The sequence below is a fragment of the Penicillium manginii genome (genome assembly GCF_028828005.1).
Source record: "Penicillium manginii strain IBT 31320 chromosome Unknown utg000006l:1.0-4164085.0:1.0-4166146.0, whole genome shotgun sequence".
NCBI lineage: Eukaryota > Fungi > Ascomycota > Eurotiomycetes > Eurotiales > Aspergillaceae > Penicillium > Penicillium manginii.
The window spans coordinates 3,704,901-3,719,496 of NW_026643107.1; the positions used below are offsets into that span (position 1 = coordinate 3,704,901).

Genomic DNA, 14,596 nt, shown 5'->3' on the forward strand with positions numbered 1-14,596 from the left:
ACGGCTAGATTCTGAACAAAACTATCATATGCAGTCATAACACATAAGTCTGCGGATATCCAATTACTCCCGATGAGTGCGGCGCCCTGTCAAAAAGATATGATCAGCACCAACGTAAAGCTAACGTGATTAACTTGAAGATCAAGAGAAGAGAAAAACTCACATTCAGCCAATTCTTCCAAGCTCAGCTCCCGGATCGAATTAATAGCAGGAACATTACCCTGCACAGCACTCTTAACGGTATCAACTGCACGGCCTAGTATCCCCTTCTGGGAAACAACATGCGTAGCAAGCTTAGCCTCGAGCTTAATCACGCCAATGCGTGGGTCCGTCGGTGAACCATCGTGCACGCCATCACCCATATCTCCCAGCCAGAGTTTTAATGTCGGCGAGTAGTACTTCTCCACGACAGCTGGGTCCGAAATAACATAGGCGCTTCCGGCGATGGAGGCCCAGGCACCGCTCACCGGGTCAAGGAAGGACATGTTTGTTTCTTGCGGGTGGGCGGTTAGATCTAGGGTTTTTCCGGAGAAGATGTTTGTGTGGAAGATGAGGTCGATTCCGCCGTTTTCCTGGTTGGTGTTAGTTAGCGTCTGATGTTTATTTATCTGGGTGCTGGTGCTGGTTATGGTGTGAATACCTTTCCAGCAAGTGCCATGCATCGAGAGGTGAGGAATTCTCCGTCAGATTGCTTGGTCGTTAACATGCCAAATTTCACTTGGGTGATGAATTCCACGAGTTCCTCGATCTTCTGGATGAGAGGGGGGTCTTCGAAGTTCTGGGTCTTGTAGGGGTCCACGGAGTGGGAGCCTGTCTCGGTGTTGATGGTTGCGTTGGCGGACATGGTGGAGGTGATTGATTATTGATTTATTTTGCAAACGAAATTTCAAAGATTTGAATAAGAAAGAGTATTATGGCTCTTAGTTGGCTTTTATATCGAATTCCAGCTGTTCTTGCAGGTTATACTTGCAGGGCACGTCGTTGTGACGTCAGTGATTAGATCCGGATTAGGGCTTGCTTCTGGCGACATTCGCTGTGCTTTGCTTTGCTTTGTTTGCTGCTTCTCAGCAAGGCCCCACAGATCGATGGTGATCGGGGGTTGAAGTCTTGGCTGATCTGTGGTCTGATTCTAGATCGCGATTGATCGGTTTTCGGGTGCTGGACTTGGCCCAGTCTGGCTTTGGTGTGCGGTGTTGACCCCGATCTGGGGTAGACGAACCTTGCATTTACAGTAGATCTCGATTCAAATTAAGATGAACCAAAAAAATTCAACTACTGTGGATATGCACCGATACTCTCCATATAATCTGCAAGGCCATCGCGAAGATAGCAATCAGGCAAGCTGTCCACATGTCAGACCTGGAAACCATCAACAAGAATAATAGATACTACTCACCTTCACGTCCCCATCCGATCAAATTCTGCATTAGCCTTCCACGCCTCTGAAGCTTTAACCAAGCGGCCATCATATCAGTCTCGCAGGTTTGGCCATTGACGACCGAGCACCCACCCGCGGAGCGACGGCACTCAAGATGTAAACGCCGACGCTCCATAATCCGCCGAATGCGCCAGTTGCAAAAGGCCTCATCGGTGCGAAAAGAGCATTTCTCCATGGGACACTCAAGCTTGCGCTCGAAACGCTCCACCAGCCAGTCCACCTTGAGGTGAACCCCTGTGTAGACGATCGAATAGAAATGACGACAGCTGTGTTTTAAAGCCAAGGCATCAGGGTAACTGAGATGACCTGCGACTTGAATATGCAGTTCGGTCGGAAGGTCCATTAGAGCAAGCTGGAATGGAGGCATCGCGATTTCGGGGTGTTCAGCGGTGCTACTGATCTGGTCGGAGTTCTCCATGTTGAGGCTCAAGGATGGGGTGGTTAACTAGTCGGTGCCCCTTTCAAGTTGTGGGGTGATGGTGTTTACTAGGCTTGCTTTTGTACTCGGCCCCCAAAGTGGTTGCCTGAGCTATTTCAAGCCACCGTCAATCTATTTCCAGGCAGTCAGTTTTCTGAGAAGATTGAAACGTGTCAAGCGCGCAGGGGCCGGTGGCTTGGAGAAATACGGGAATCGTTGTCTTACTGTGGAGGTTCGTTTTGAAGGGCAGGGTTTGTCTCCTGAAACATGCCTCGCCGGCCGCACCAATTACAAGCTACCAGTACCGAGTTCCTCGTACAAACGATAAGCGTCCGAAATAGCTTGGTTTACCCCGGACACTGTGGGGCACATCTACCTTGGATCTGAGACTCGGAATCGACTATTTCAAGTCTCGAGGTCAGCTTTGGAATAATTTGAACGTCGGAACCTTGGAAACTACTACTATTCCAGGGCGTTGAGTCATGAGTGTACAGCAATACTCACTACATCCGCCGCCCAATCGTTGTCCAGGGTCTTAAACTCAGTATTGCCAGTATTCTCGTGATTTCTGGTGGAGATGTAGTCAGCCGCGGATAAATGTTGGCTGCCTCAATCGGGAACTTATTCTAGCTGGTGTATTGATATAGTCGGTGCAAAGACCGAGAGTACTAGAGCTTACTTTTAAAGGCCCGGTGCAAACGTTCAAGATTCTAATCAAAAACTGATCATGTCAGCTTCACTTCACTGAGGCGATGTTCATGACTCACATTCGCGGTGTCGTAACAAAGAGTTTTGCCCTTGCATGAGCTACCCACTATTAACCGGTTAGCATAGCCTAAAGTGAAAATACGTCAGATAGAAATGTTAGGAAGTCCATATATCTTTAGGTTCAAGTTGCTCAGCTAACCTTCAAGGCTTCGCAATGCCCCCCACGAAATGCCAAGATACCCCTAACAAAGCAAAAAATGACTCAAGACTCAACGACAGTCCCCACGGAAATTTAATTCACCATACAAAGAGCTTGAACCAAACTATTCCATCATTCATACAAGAACTGAAATCCATCTCAAAAAAAGGATGCACGCGAATGGTTCCCATCAGCACAGGGTGCTGGAAATACCCGAAATCATGCTGTCAATCCTACGTCAAATGGACATGGCCACCCTGCTTACGTCTCAACGAGTCTGCCATATGTGGGCGGATTTGATCCGCGAGTCAAAGACCCTCCAACAAGACCTCTACTTCTTACCGATTAGCGACGAAGGCAATGACGAGCCGCGATATCGCAATCCATTGCTTGCCGAGAAATTTCCATTCCTAAAGCAACTGATCAATCTGAACAACGGCCAAAATGTCGGCTTTTGGGATAATATGGGGCACGACTGGGTAGACATCAAATTGAAGAATTTAGATTTGTTACGATCTCCAACCAAGCATGACCAGTATATGCGCCCTGAAGCAAGCTGGCGCCGCATGCTGGTGTACCAACCGCCCCTATACACGGTTGGAAAGTTCAGCGGACAGGCTGGAAGATTCGGCACAAAGTGGCAGCAGTCAAAAGCTGCAGAACAATCAAACGGTCTCCAAATGGCAGCGCTGTTTTATTGGGTCGTCCGTCTACTATTCGGTAAAACTTATGGAACCGAGATCTCGATTTATATCGGGAAAGACTTGTCTGCTGATATCAAGCAGCGGGTTGCGGGTCCTACAGGTTTGCGGTGCCAGATGAGTGATGAATTAGATAGAATGGTTAGGGAATTTGACATTGTCCTAGCTCGGAAATACGCCTTTGCGGGCTGTTCGACTTACGACTCCGATGGCGAAGAAATTGATGAGCCGCCGACCGAAAATGATATTATTGTGGAGCAGCTTCATGGGGTTTACCGGGAGATGACTAGGACATTACACGGTCTGGATTTCGAGACATACAATGAGGGCTTTGATTATGATCAATGATATTCAGTACTAGTGCTTTCAAGTTGGCTTCACGTATGCATTCTAACGCATGCCGGTGGGAACACGTAAGAGTGTAGAGGTGAATCCGATTTTAAATATTACTGTAGAGGTATTTACATTCTTACACTGGCAGCATGGTTGTCAAGTCCGAGTCTTTTCAAGGTTTGCGCTAAAATCAGATTAGAATACCAGGTATTGTAAGATGGGAGTTCTCTTATAACTCATCTACTCCTCTATTTTCATGCTTTCAATAATATTTTCCACATACACCAATTTAAATCGCACAAATGTCGGAGTCCACATCAGCGTGGCCGACCACTCCCGCAATCCACTTGCATCCGACGGATTTACCCCGAGATGAACTGCCGGAAGAAACAAAGGGATGGCTGTTATTCGTACGGGTAGGGGACTCTGCCAGATTGTACTCGTATAATCATTTAATAATTTGTGATATTGACAGTTAAATAACTTGCAGGAAGAATGCCAGTCAGTCTCAACCCCAGAAGATGGGCTGCGACAACGGCGAGCCCTAATCGAGAAATGGGCTACCGCCAGTCAAGAATTCCGCGAGGTCCGTACAGCCAAGTCTGAGGATTTCCACACATCTTCACCTTATTCCTTCGTCTCTTGCGCTTCTGGAACTCGAAATTGAATATTGAAAAATGTGATCCGCGCAGTCTTACCATAGCCGTGCCCCAGCATATACCTCAGCTCTCGATTACCCGACCTCATTACTCTCACAGCAAGCCCCACGACCAAACAAGCGGTTCCTGTGTCTGGCGCCCATAGACCGGGAGACTCATCCCCAGAACTACATTCACCTTGTGAAGTTTCTGATTCTGCTGTACGTTCATCAAGGGGAATGGAATGGGCCGCATCCCTTTGACCTGTCGGGCGCGGGCGACGCGCCGCGCTGCCACATTCCAGAGCTTATTAGCCGCACTACGCCCATCGCGCTCAGCGAGATTTTCTCCGAGCTGTACCTCTTCTCGGCAGATTTTCATGCTCTCTCGATGACTCGAGACGGCACGGTTGTGTTCGCCGAGGGTCCGTACTACACGTGGTACGTGATCGATGAGCCAGGGCTTCTCACGGGGCGGATGACGCTGGCTGAGTTTGGGTCTAATGGCAACGTCCGCGCTTCGACTCCCCGTCGACCATGGAATATGGGCCAGACGATGTTATTTAGTCAGATTATGGGTCGACGGGTCTTGGAATTATCAATGTCGGGTGTTGGGGGCCCGCCGCAGTACAATGAACCGTACGTTTCTCCTACCTACAATTTTGTCCCCATTTTCAATCTTCTAACGGTCATTGCTCGATTGTGGAAATAGTTTGGATATGGACCTTCCTATAATTGAGCTCTTGGAAGTAACCCGACAGAGCAACAAGTTCCTCTACGAGGGCTACGGTAGTCGGGATCTGTGGGTGCGCATTATCGAGCAGAGTGCGCCCGGGTATCTGAGCCTGGAGGCCCAAGGGCGGGGGCTGGAATTCAACCTTGATCAGTTGCTTGACATTACCTAGGTAGTTTTTGATGCTGAGTTGAAATATTTGAAGGCGCAAAAAACTCGCTTGTGGCTGGTCTCGTTCTCTGTGGTAGACAGTTCTGAAGGTTCTCTATCTGGCTATGCTTTTGATATTCCAAGATGCGACCCATCCTACTAGAGTCATGATATCCACAGGTCTTTATTTTGCGATGGAACTATCAATACGACACATCTATAGTATAAAGTTTGAAAACCATAGCAGGCCGCGTTCAAATATTCAAATATTAATCTTGTGCGCCCCGGGGTAGCAACCTTAGAACTTGTAGCTTCAGAATACTAGAAACTACATTCGCACGTTTCAAAGCACACAGAGATTTATTGAAAGGTTTGCAACTGCGTAGTTGCAAGACAATCTTACAAAGATACTCATTAGCCAAGCAAAGCCAAGCAAAATCAAGCTACAGTAGGTGCTTGGCAGCCGTGGGTGATCGATCATCAGATATCTCAGATCAGACTGCGTAGATAGAGGCTTTTACGTGTCACGGTAATGGACGACTTTCCCAAGTGCCTTTGCAAGGGTCTTTCTATCCGTCTTTCTAAACATCTTTCCCCTTGGATAGATACACCCTCAAGTGATCCTAAAAGCTACCATTTCAATTCCAGTTCACGTAATCAGGTGTATTATCATGGGAATGACCAATTACTATAAATTTCGGAATATGAACAGGGGTTTCCATGGTTTTGGTAAGTCAGAAAATTGAAGACTGCCCAAGTCATGATTGTCTGGGACTTAGCAGTCATTTCCAGCTTCAAATGTCCACCGGGCCTTTCTCAATATTAAGCACATGTGCATGATGTCCTGCAGAACATGACAACAGATCAAATGTTAAATATAATCAACATGTTTTACCCAAAAATGACCGTCTTCAGTACTGGGTCGGCCATCATCCAAGCTGTCTTCTTCACCGTTCCCAATCCCAACCTGGTCGAGACTCCTGTTTCAGTATCATGTTCCACAAGCATGATGGAATAGTTTGGGAATTCTCCCATATCATGCTTTTCTCCGTCGAGCACGAAGTACTGCGCCTCCGAAAGAAGAAAAAAATTCATGCTGTCCTTCATAACTCCATTCCGGTCCTTCACTGTCGAGAAGAACAACACCAATCCACCGCATCTCGGAATCAATGATGGAAAATCGCAATGGTCGGCGCCCGGCTTGTAACGTTGCGTCTAAATTAAGTCTCTCCAAATCACCTTTCTGATTGATGCACTCTCCAAGTTGAAATGTCTCAACGCAGCTCGTATCAACAACAAGATGTGGCACGTCGCTCTTCGATAGATAATGCAGCTGCGTGGACTTCAGATCAGAGAGGCAGAGTGGTCGATTCAATCTCAAGAAGTCATCCCGATTTCCCGCAAAATAATGGACTGTCTCCCATTCTGGGGGCGCGTCACCTAAAATTGTGTAGAAGTTGTAATAGAGCTCGACTGCCTACTGAGCATCCACTGCATGCAACTTGAATGCCCACCTGGGCAGGTGGATAACAAATGTTGAACTTTGAGTCTTCATAACTCGACGGTGTACTAAGAAAAACTCGAAACCAATATCAAAAAACAAAATCGCGCAAAATTTCCAGCTCTTTTCAAACAGAAAAAAACAGATTTATGTCGCCTAAAACCCTCGAGTACGAGGATTCGAACGCGTATCCTCGCCGTTGCCAAGACCCAAGATTTTGGATAACTTCACGTTTTTCCTAAAAAGGCAATACGTCATACCCCAACAATCTGAAGAAGCCACGCAAGGATGAGCAAAAGGAGAGTGAAGATGTTGTGTATTTTGAAAAATATAAAAAGACATTATCCTCAGCAGCCCATTGGGAATGCTTTTGACCACCCACCCACCTGAATCCTCACCCACAAGGTGGCACCAGGCTGCAATGCCAACTGCGGCTCCCACGCCCGGGGAGGGGAGCTTCTGGTCAGGCGGCTTTGCCGCTAGACCATCAGGTGAGGACTTTGAGAGTACTTCTGATTTGAACAGATGTCGGATCATTTGACGTCATCTTCGAAGTGACTTGATGTTGCATAGTAGATCACTTTCCCTCGAATAGAGAACTACTACGATGCTATTCCTTTAGTAATGGTTACTGGTCCGTACTCCTATCTTCCAAATTTTCCTTCAGTCGTTCATCATCCATATCGATCTCGTTGTTGGCGATTTCGTTCGTTGCGTACCTGGAAAGAGGGCAACTACGCACGACTGGACTAGGCAGCGGGAGTATTGAGAATCTTCCTTTTATCGTTTTTCCCTTCTCTCCTTCTTGCTCCATACTTGTTATTTTGTTTGAATGCTACTACCTTGTGGATTACCTTCATTGCACCGAGCCATGACACTTTGATTTAGTCTTCTCAGTTGCCGCACCATCCACTATCTTCCACCATGTCCAGCCCCTACCTCACCCCAATCGAAGCATCAGAGGATGTCACAACCCGGAGTGCAGAAATTCACATGGAAGCATTTGGAAAGACCCCGATCCAACGCCTCCCATCCGCGATGCGCTAAGAGTTAATCTGCGGTAGAAGGTAGTTGAGATTCGAGACCTGTAATGGGCTGTGCTCGTGGTTTGTTATTTCACCATAAAAATCATCGGCTTTCAAGCTGCCAAATGGAAATGACCTAATGCCAGGCATACTTCTCATGACCGATATTGCTTGGTCTGGTGGGAAATAAAGTGCTGCATACATTCAAGTTTGCAGATGTGACGATTCGAAAGGCCTAGATAAACAAGTAGATCTCCCAACTCCATACTTCCTATTGATTAATACCGACTAGTGATGCTTGAATATAGTGACATAGTCAGATTCAAATCAAATTGAATTGAATTAAATATAAAAGTGGTTTCAGTGATCTACTCCAGTCTTTTCTTTGTAGAAAAGAAAGTGGCAGGCGGTGTGCCCAGCCCGACCAATCAGATCTCGACCCATCCAAAGCTGCCAATGACCTCGATCAACTTCATCAACGATCATATCTTGACCAACTGCCACAATACTCCCATCATGTCTCAATCAAACCCACCAGGAGGCCGCTCCTCCGACGTCGTCTCCGCCAAAAGCTGGGACCGCGAAGAATACGCCAAAAAGGCCGCGGATGATGAAGCGAAACGCAAAGCAGAAGGCAAAGCCCGCTACGAAGCCAAACTCCTCGGCAAGAAATACCACGCACCGGTCGACTACGATTCACTTGAGGCGACGACAGCGCGCAAAGAGCGACTCAATGTCTCTTCACAGGTTGGCAAGACGACCATCGTGCCTGCGGGCGCGTCCATGGGCAAGAAGGGCAAAGGTGCAGGATTCTACTGCCAGGACTGCGACCTGACCTTCAAGGACAATATTCAGTTTGTGGAGCATCTGAATAGCAAGCAGCATTTGATTGCGACGGGTCAGAGTGGCGAGGTTGTTCGGGCCGGAGTTAAGGAGGTACGGATGAGGTTGCGCATGTTGGCGAAGCGGAAGCGGGACCGGGATGAGGAGGAGCGCAAGGCATGGCAACTAGATCTTGGGGAGAGGCTGAGGGATCGGGAAGAGCAGGATGCCAAGGAACGGGAGGAGAAGAGGCGCAAGAGGAACGAGAAGCGCAGGAAAGGTGGTGTGAAGGAAGAGGATAACTGGGAAGGGCGACTGGGTATCATCGCCTGAGGGGCATTTTTATAATATAGCGAGAGGCGAAAGAGGGATACGCGGTTCTTCTTATGATACCCATGGGCGTTTGGAAACTTCTTTCTATCTTTGTACAATGGGAAATTGGTGGCATGAAACTGCATTGGCATTAGACACCAAAGAATGGGTAAATATTCAAATTCATGAGTCTTTCCAGTAAGACGCCAGACGCCAAGCAAAAGTAAACTAGGAATCATGAAATGAATGTCGAAAAATAAAGAATACAAAACACCACATGATGATCATTCAATCCATGCACTCAATAGCCTCGAGCCGCTGCATGGCACGACCGCCCTCTTTCTCGAATTGACTGACCAGCCGTTCACATTCTCTCTTGAGACGCTCCTCGCCGTTCTTCGCATTCCATAGAATCCACTGCTCAACGCTCATTTTCTTCTCGGGGCTAGTCAGACCAGCCTTTATATCCTTGAAGATACTCGACAAATCGGCATTCTCCTTGTCACTAGCTTCTCCATATAGAAGTTCGTCGATATCCACAGGAGTCCAAGGGTGAGCTGAGGCAGGGAATCCTGCATTCGGATTGCGTTTTGAAGGCGAGGGAGTGGCAGCCGCTAGTGGTGCTTGCATTGTTTGTTGTCTCGGCGTGGAGGATAGAGCGGGCCGAGATGATGGTGGTCGATTCTCAGCGTCAGATGATTGCGGTGACAGCGATGGAGTACTTTGGTGAGGAGGTGGTAGAGGTGATACCGCGCTGTTTGAGGATTTGGATATCCTCTGGGGCTTGGTCTCTTGTTTCCCGCTGCCACGGGACCTTTGAGATTCGCTGAATGACTCGGCGAGGTGCTCTTCTTGAGGAATGTCACTGAATCGTTTTGTCGTTTTCGGAGGGACCGGGGTCCTTTCTTTTCGTAGCTCTGAGGAAGGTGGCTGAGGAGATGGAACCATCTCAACCTGGTCCGGGATGTCACCTGGGGTTCCGAATTCATCCATGGACATGGAAGGGGACCGGGCATCTTGTTGTTCGTAAATTGGTTCGGGCTCTGACACGAGTTCAGCTTCAGCTTCGGCTTCGAACTCTGATTCTGGCTCGGGCTCGGGCTCAACAACAGGGTCGGGGGTGGGAGAAGGCTCCTTCTTGGATTTCTTGGATTTTTTTGGTTTCTGATCCTTTGTTTTCGAGGACTTCTTCTTCACTGGCTTCTCGTCGGCCTCCGATACAGCATCTGCTTCGGGCTCAGGATTCTGGTGGTCGGCTTCAACAGAAACCAAGGAGTCGTGATATTCGTGCTCTGACATGTCATCATCAATTGGCGTAGGCTCTACAGACCTTTGTGATGCTTTCTTCTCAGCCTTAGTGCCTTCCTCCTTTTTGCTCTTCTTGCTCCCTTTCTCTTTCTTTGAAGACTTGCTGGATTTTGTCTTTGGAGCAGGCTCCTCAGCCTCCTCTATCTCGAAAATATCAGCTCCTGCGCGGTCTCCGACTTGCTCCTCGTATTCCTCTATTTGAGCGTCCATTTCTTCGGGCTCCAATGCCTTTTCAGTAGCCTTCGATTTCTTTGTGGACTTGGATTTCTTCAGGACACGCGGGGCTTGCTCTGGTTCATTCTCCTGCTCGGGCTCCAGCTCTTCCACGATTTCGGGCTCCTGCGCCGCAGGCTCGTCAGCATCAGCATCAAGGCCGGCCTGGATAGCCGCGTCTAATTCCGAGTCACGTGGAAGACGCTCCTTTGTTGGAACTTTAGATGAAGTAGATACATCAGAAGCCTTCCGGCTCTTTGATGTAGCCTTCTTTGGTTTGCGGCCCCTCTTTTTTGGGGCTGCTTCATCGACCGACTCTGCATCTTGCATTTCATGATCGCGAGATTCATAATCGTACGACCGAGAAACACTGCTCCCTCGTGTGCCCGTCGCTCGGCGTTTTGAGGGAGGCTCTGCGGCTGGTGACTGTTCTCGCTCCTGGATAGCGACTGGCTCGGGCTCGTCGTTGTCGATATCCTCACTCACTCGTTTCTTGCCGCGTCCCCCACGCTTTGCCTTTGGCGGCTCGGGCTCGTCTTCGGGTTCAGGTTGTACATCATCAACGTCATTGACATCTAGTTGGACGTCCACCTCGTCATCCTGCTTCTTCACTTTCGCGGCCTTGCCTTTGCCCTTGGGTCCTCTCTTGGCTCCTTTCGCCTTGGTTGTAGTCTGAGACATGATGCTTTGATCTATTTCGTCGTCCATATCCATGTCCGTATCCAATTCGGGGGCTTCAGAGGTAGTAGTTGCGACAGATTGAGTTGAGAGGCGTGAAGAAGCCTTGGAAGTACGGGACTTCTTGGTGCGAGATCCCTTGCCCTTTTGAGTAGGCTGTGCGAAGACAAAGAAAGAACAGTAGGAAGAGCGGCGGAAATGTTCATCACTAGGGATAGATACTGTTAGCTAGTTGCACGAGATACTAGGAAAAGGCGAAGGAGCCACGTACTAAGGATCATCTTTGGGCTCCCAACCATCGAGTGACAGTTTGCAGTAGGCGCAGCTGGCGAGATCGTCGCTGTCTTCATTCGGGCAGAAATACCAACCGCTTTCAACCATCTAGGTCAAGATGTGAGTGTCATATCCAGTGATCCCGAGGGGAGATTGGAGCATTTTCCTACCTTTTCCGATTGGCACACCCATCCTTTCTTTCCATCGTGTGGCCATGAAGTTCCAAATGTCGCCGCACGCGCCTGGATGATCCGCTCACTCATTGGATCCTCGATTTTCTTGGGGTTGGAACTACGCTGTTGGATGTCCATCATGACAGCCCAACCGCAGTCCGGGGCGTGTTTGAGATGTTCAGTGATAGGGTTGTCCTCTTCTTCCCAGCCATCCAATGCGCGGTGACAGTGGAAACATGTTGTGTTATCGGGATTGCTTTCGTAGGGTTTGTAGTAGAAGCCTGCTTGCGCCAACTAGAGCAGAATAATGTTAGAAACTCGATGCGATATTTGCTTCAAAGCGAGCAGAACGTACCTCTTCAGCTGATGGGCTTTCGTGAGGCCATGCGATCGCATTGGGGCCTTTGCTATTTGAAGATCTCCGCTTGTCTGGCCGGAGAACAATGTCGAAACTGGCCAGACGGGCCGAAAAGGTGTCCATTTCGGTGCCCATGGTAGGAATATAGACCTCCGGGCACTTCAAATGCCAAAATCCTGGTCAAAAACCGACCGTAGGTGTTGTGGTTGTCGAGCGTGTCGTTGTTGATGCGGACCTTGTTTGGACTGTTTACTTTACCTCCGGTTGGTTGTTATGCGGCACGCGCATTCACGTGACTACCCGAGTGACTAAGCCTTCCGGGCGACGTCAGACCCGAATGTTGTCCGAACCGACTGTCTTTACGTGGGACATCCTATCCTATTCCCTCCTTCTCCCCCGCCAATTGATCCCTGCAGAGTGTTACTTATGCTGCAGGAGTTGGTGTCCTTGATTTTATTTACTTGAGCTGCGTGCTCCGCTCCCTTGAAACCCTCTCCGCTCCGCCGATTCGCAACCACGCGACTGTGAGTTCCCGAGTCTCGGCACTCAACATCCGGGATCAAGTTCATGCTGACGATAACTTCTGCTTCTAGATGGTTGTTCCTCAGAGTACCGGCCTTAGCGCCATTTTACGGTCTCGAGCTCGCCTTTCTACTCTTTCATGGCTCCCTGCTTCAGTCCGCTTTATTTCCCTTGATTCTCGCCCGACCTCAGACTCTCCTTCCTACCGATCTTCACAATCCACTCTTTCAAAATCAAATTTACTATACAATGTCCCATCCGGCCTATCTACCTCCTCTCAGCCCTTCTCAACTTCCCCGTCGTTGAGCGATGTCGCCGACTGGGATCACAATCCAAACCTAGCCATCTCAAACTTCTCGGAACTCCCATCGAAGGATTTCGGTGTCAACCAACATATGCTTATAAACCAAGAATTCAAGGAAGCTTTGCGACAGATTCTTTGGCAATTCCGGGCCCCAATTCGATACGCTTTCGCATATGGATCGGGTGTATTTACCCAGACGGGGGCTGCCAGTTCCGCTTCTACACACCCATCGGCGCCCGCCGCCATTAAAAACATGCAACAAGGCTCGGGTAAGATGATTGATTTCATCTTCGGAGTTTCATATTCCCAACATTGGCATTCTTTGAACCTTGGTCAGCATCGCGACCATTACTCCGGACTGGGCTCTCTCGGATCGTATATGGTTTCGCAGGTACAAGATCGGTTCGGAGCAGGCGTATATTTCAATACTCACGTCACGGTAAATGGAACGTTGATTAAATACGGAGTGGTAAACTTGGACACCCTTTGCACTGATCTTACACAATGGAACACCCTATATCTTGCGGGCCGATTGCAAAAGCCAGTCAAGATCCTTCGGGATCACCCCAAAGTCCGATTGGCGAACCAGATGAACCTGCTGTCTGCTCTGCGTGTGGCGCTATTACTCCTTCCAGAACGCTTCAGCGAATTTGAACTTTATAGCACCATCGCTGGTATCAGCTACATGGGTGATCTCCGCATGGTTCTCTCCTGCGGAAGACCCCGGCAAGGTGCGAAACATTGTCTCTGGACAGATGGCCCACTTCCGCCGATTGTATGCGCCGCTCATCGAAAATCTTCCCAACGTCAATTTCAGCGATCCTCGCTGTAGCCAGAATGATTGGATCGATGATCCGGATGCGATCTTGTCAATGGCGCAGGACATGGACCCGGTCAAGCGGGGAAACATGGTTCGCCGACTACCGGAATCGTTCCGCGACAAAGTCTACTTCCAGTACCAATCACGCTACGCTATCCCGCGGGCTGATTTCGACAAGATGATGGCAGAGAATAATGACAGCCAGGATATTGTGCGACGCCCCCAGGGTGGCCCCTTCGAGCGCCGGATTGCCAGTGATGAGAGCCTCCAGCAAGAGGTTTCCGCATCTATCATGAAAACCATTCGTTGGCCAAGCACTGTTCAGACCATCAAGGGACCATTGACTGCTGGTCTGGGCAAAAGCTGGACCTACCTCAAGGAAAAGCGTGAGAAGCACAAAAAATCACAGGCTCAGTTGAAACAAGCGACACAATCGCCGCCACCTTCACCGACTGAGAGGACTGGCACGAAGAAAGATTAAAACTCATATTGCACATTTTGCTGGTATTGGAATTGTACGAGCCCTGAGAGGTCAACCAGGCATATGAAGGCGTTGGGTGGCATAGGCATGTTATCAATTTGTGTTATCTATGCATATGTAAAAAATACAGAATAAATCCACATATTTTCATCAGAGATTACGCCCATTCGTAAAATACCTAACTCTTCAATCTAGCCTTCTCGTCTTCCCCTGTCATGGAGATGGTTATCTCAATAGCCGATCTTCATTCGGAAGACATGCGATTTAGTTGGTCCACTCAAGGGACCGACGACAAAAACCCGAGTGACTGGAGATAGACAGATTCTTGAGGTTACAGTCTGTCTTCACGGACCCCACGAGGGGTAAAATGAACTAATTTTACTCAATTTGGAAGGTGAGCCAAGTATTTAGTGGGGAAGTGGGGAGTATTTCAATGACCTCCATTCGACAACGACTTGCGCCTGTGCCTCGCCAAGTATTTGTATGCCC

At 48.8% G+C, this 14,596-nt stretch overlaps 7 protein-coding genes across 7 annotated transcripts; 4 read left to right on the forward strand and 3 right to left on the reverse strand.

The window, feature by feature from the left end:
• Positions 1-63: 63 nt before the first annotated feature.
• On the reverse strand, positions 64-844 carry N7533_009754 (blue light-inducible protein Bli-3; the record flags this gene model as incomplete). The annotated part of the gene is made up of 3 exons (XM_057106404.1): positions 64-86; positions 164-572; positions 641-844. The coding sequence occupies 3 exons, from the start codon at positions 842-844 to the stop codon at positions 64-66; spliced, it is 636 nt and encodes a 211-aa protein (XP_056957853.1).
• Positions 845-1,388: 544 nt separating this feature from the next.
• Positions 1,389-1,856, reverse strand: N7533_009755 (uncharacterized protein; the record flags this gene model as incomplete). The annotated part of the gene is made up of 1 exon (XM_057106405.1): positions 1,389-1,856. The coding sequence occupies one exon, from the start codon at positions 1,854-1,856 to the stop codon at positions 1,389-1,391; it is 468 nt and encodes a 155-aa protein (XP_056957854.1).
• Positions 1,857-2,984: 1,128 nt separating this feature from the next.
• On the forward strand, positions 2,985-3,812 carry N7533_009756 (uncharacterized protein; the record flags this gene model as incomplete). Its single annotated transcript, XM_057106406.1, has 1 exon — positions 2,985-3,812. One exon carries the CDS (start codon positions 2,985-2,987, stop codon positions 3,810-3,812), a length of 828 nt encoding a protein of 275 aa, XP_056957855.1.
• A 287-nt stretch (positions 3,813-4,099) lies between these two features.
• On the forward strand, positions 4,100-5,339 carry N7533_009757 (uncharacterized protein; the record flags this gene model as incomplete). The annotated part of the gene is made up of 4 exons (XM_057106407.1): positions 4,100-4,213; positions 4,288-4,383; positions 4,490-5,073; positions 5,147-5,339. The coding sequence occupies 4 exons, from the start codon at positions 4,100-4,102 to the stop codon at positions 5,337-5,339; spliced, it is 987 nt and encodes a 328-aa protein (XP_056957856.1).
• A 3,020-nt stretch (positions 5,340-8,359) lies between these two features.
• On the forward strand, positions 8,360-8,998 carry N7533_009758 (U4/U6-U5 snRNP complex subunit SNU23; the record flags this gene model as incomplete). The annotated part of the gene is made up of 1 exon (XM_057106408.1): positions 8,360-8,998. The coding sequence occupies one exon, from the start codon at positions 8,360-8,362 to the stop codon at positions 8,996-8,998; it is 639 nt and encodes a 212-aa protein (XP_056957857.1).
• Positions 8,999-9,265: 267 nt separating this feature from the next.
• On the reverse strand, positions 9,266-12,115 carry N7533_009759 (baculoviral IAP repeat-containing protein; the record flags this gene model as incomplete). Its single annotated transcript, XM_057106409.1, has 4 exons — positions 9,266-11,384; positions 11,448-11,557; positions 11,620-11,916; positions 11,978-12,115. 4 exons carry the CDS (start codon positions 12,113-12,115, stop codon positions 9,266-9,268), a joined length of 2,664 nt encoding a protein of 887 aa, XP_056957858.1.
• Positions 12,116-12,573: 458 nt separating this feature from the next.
• On the forward strand, positions 12,574-14,107 carry N7533_009760 (phosphatidate cytidylyltransferase; the record flags this gene model as incomplete). Its single annotated transcript, XM_057106410.1, has 2 exons — positions 12,574-13,417; positions 13,470-14,107. 2 exons carry the CDS (start codon positions 12,574-12,576, stop codon positions 14,105-14,107), a joined length of 1,482 nt encoding a protein of 493 aa, XP_056957859.1.
• Between the last annotated feature and the right edge of the window lie 489 nt (positions 14,108-14,596).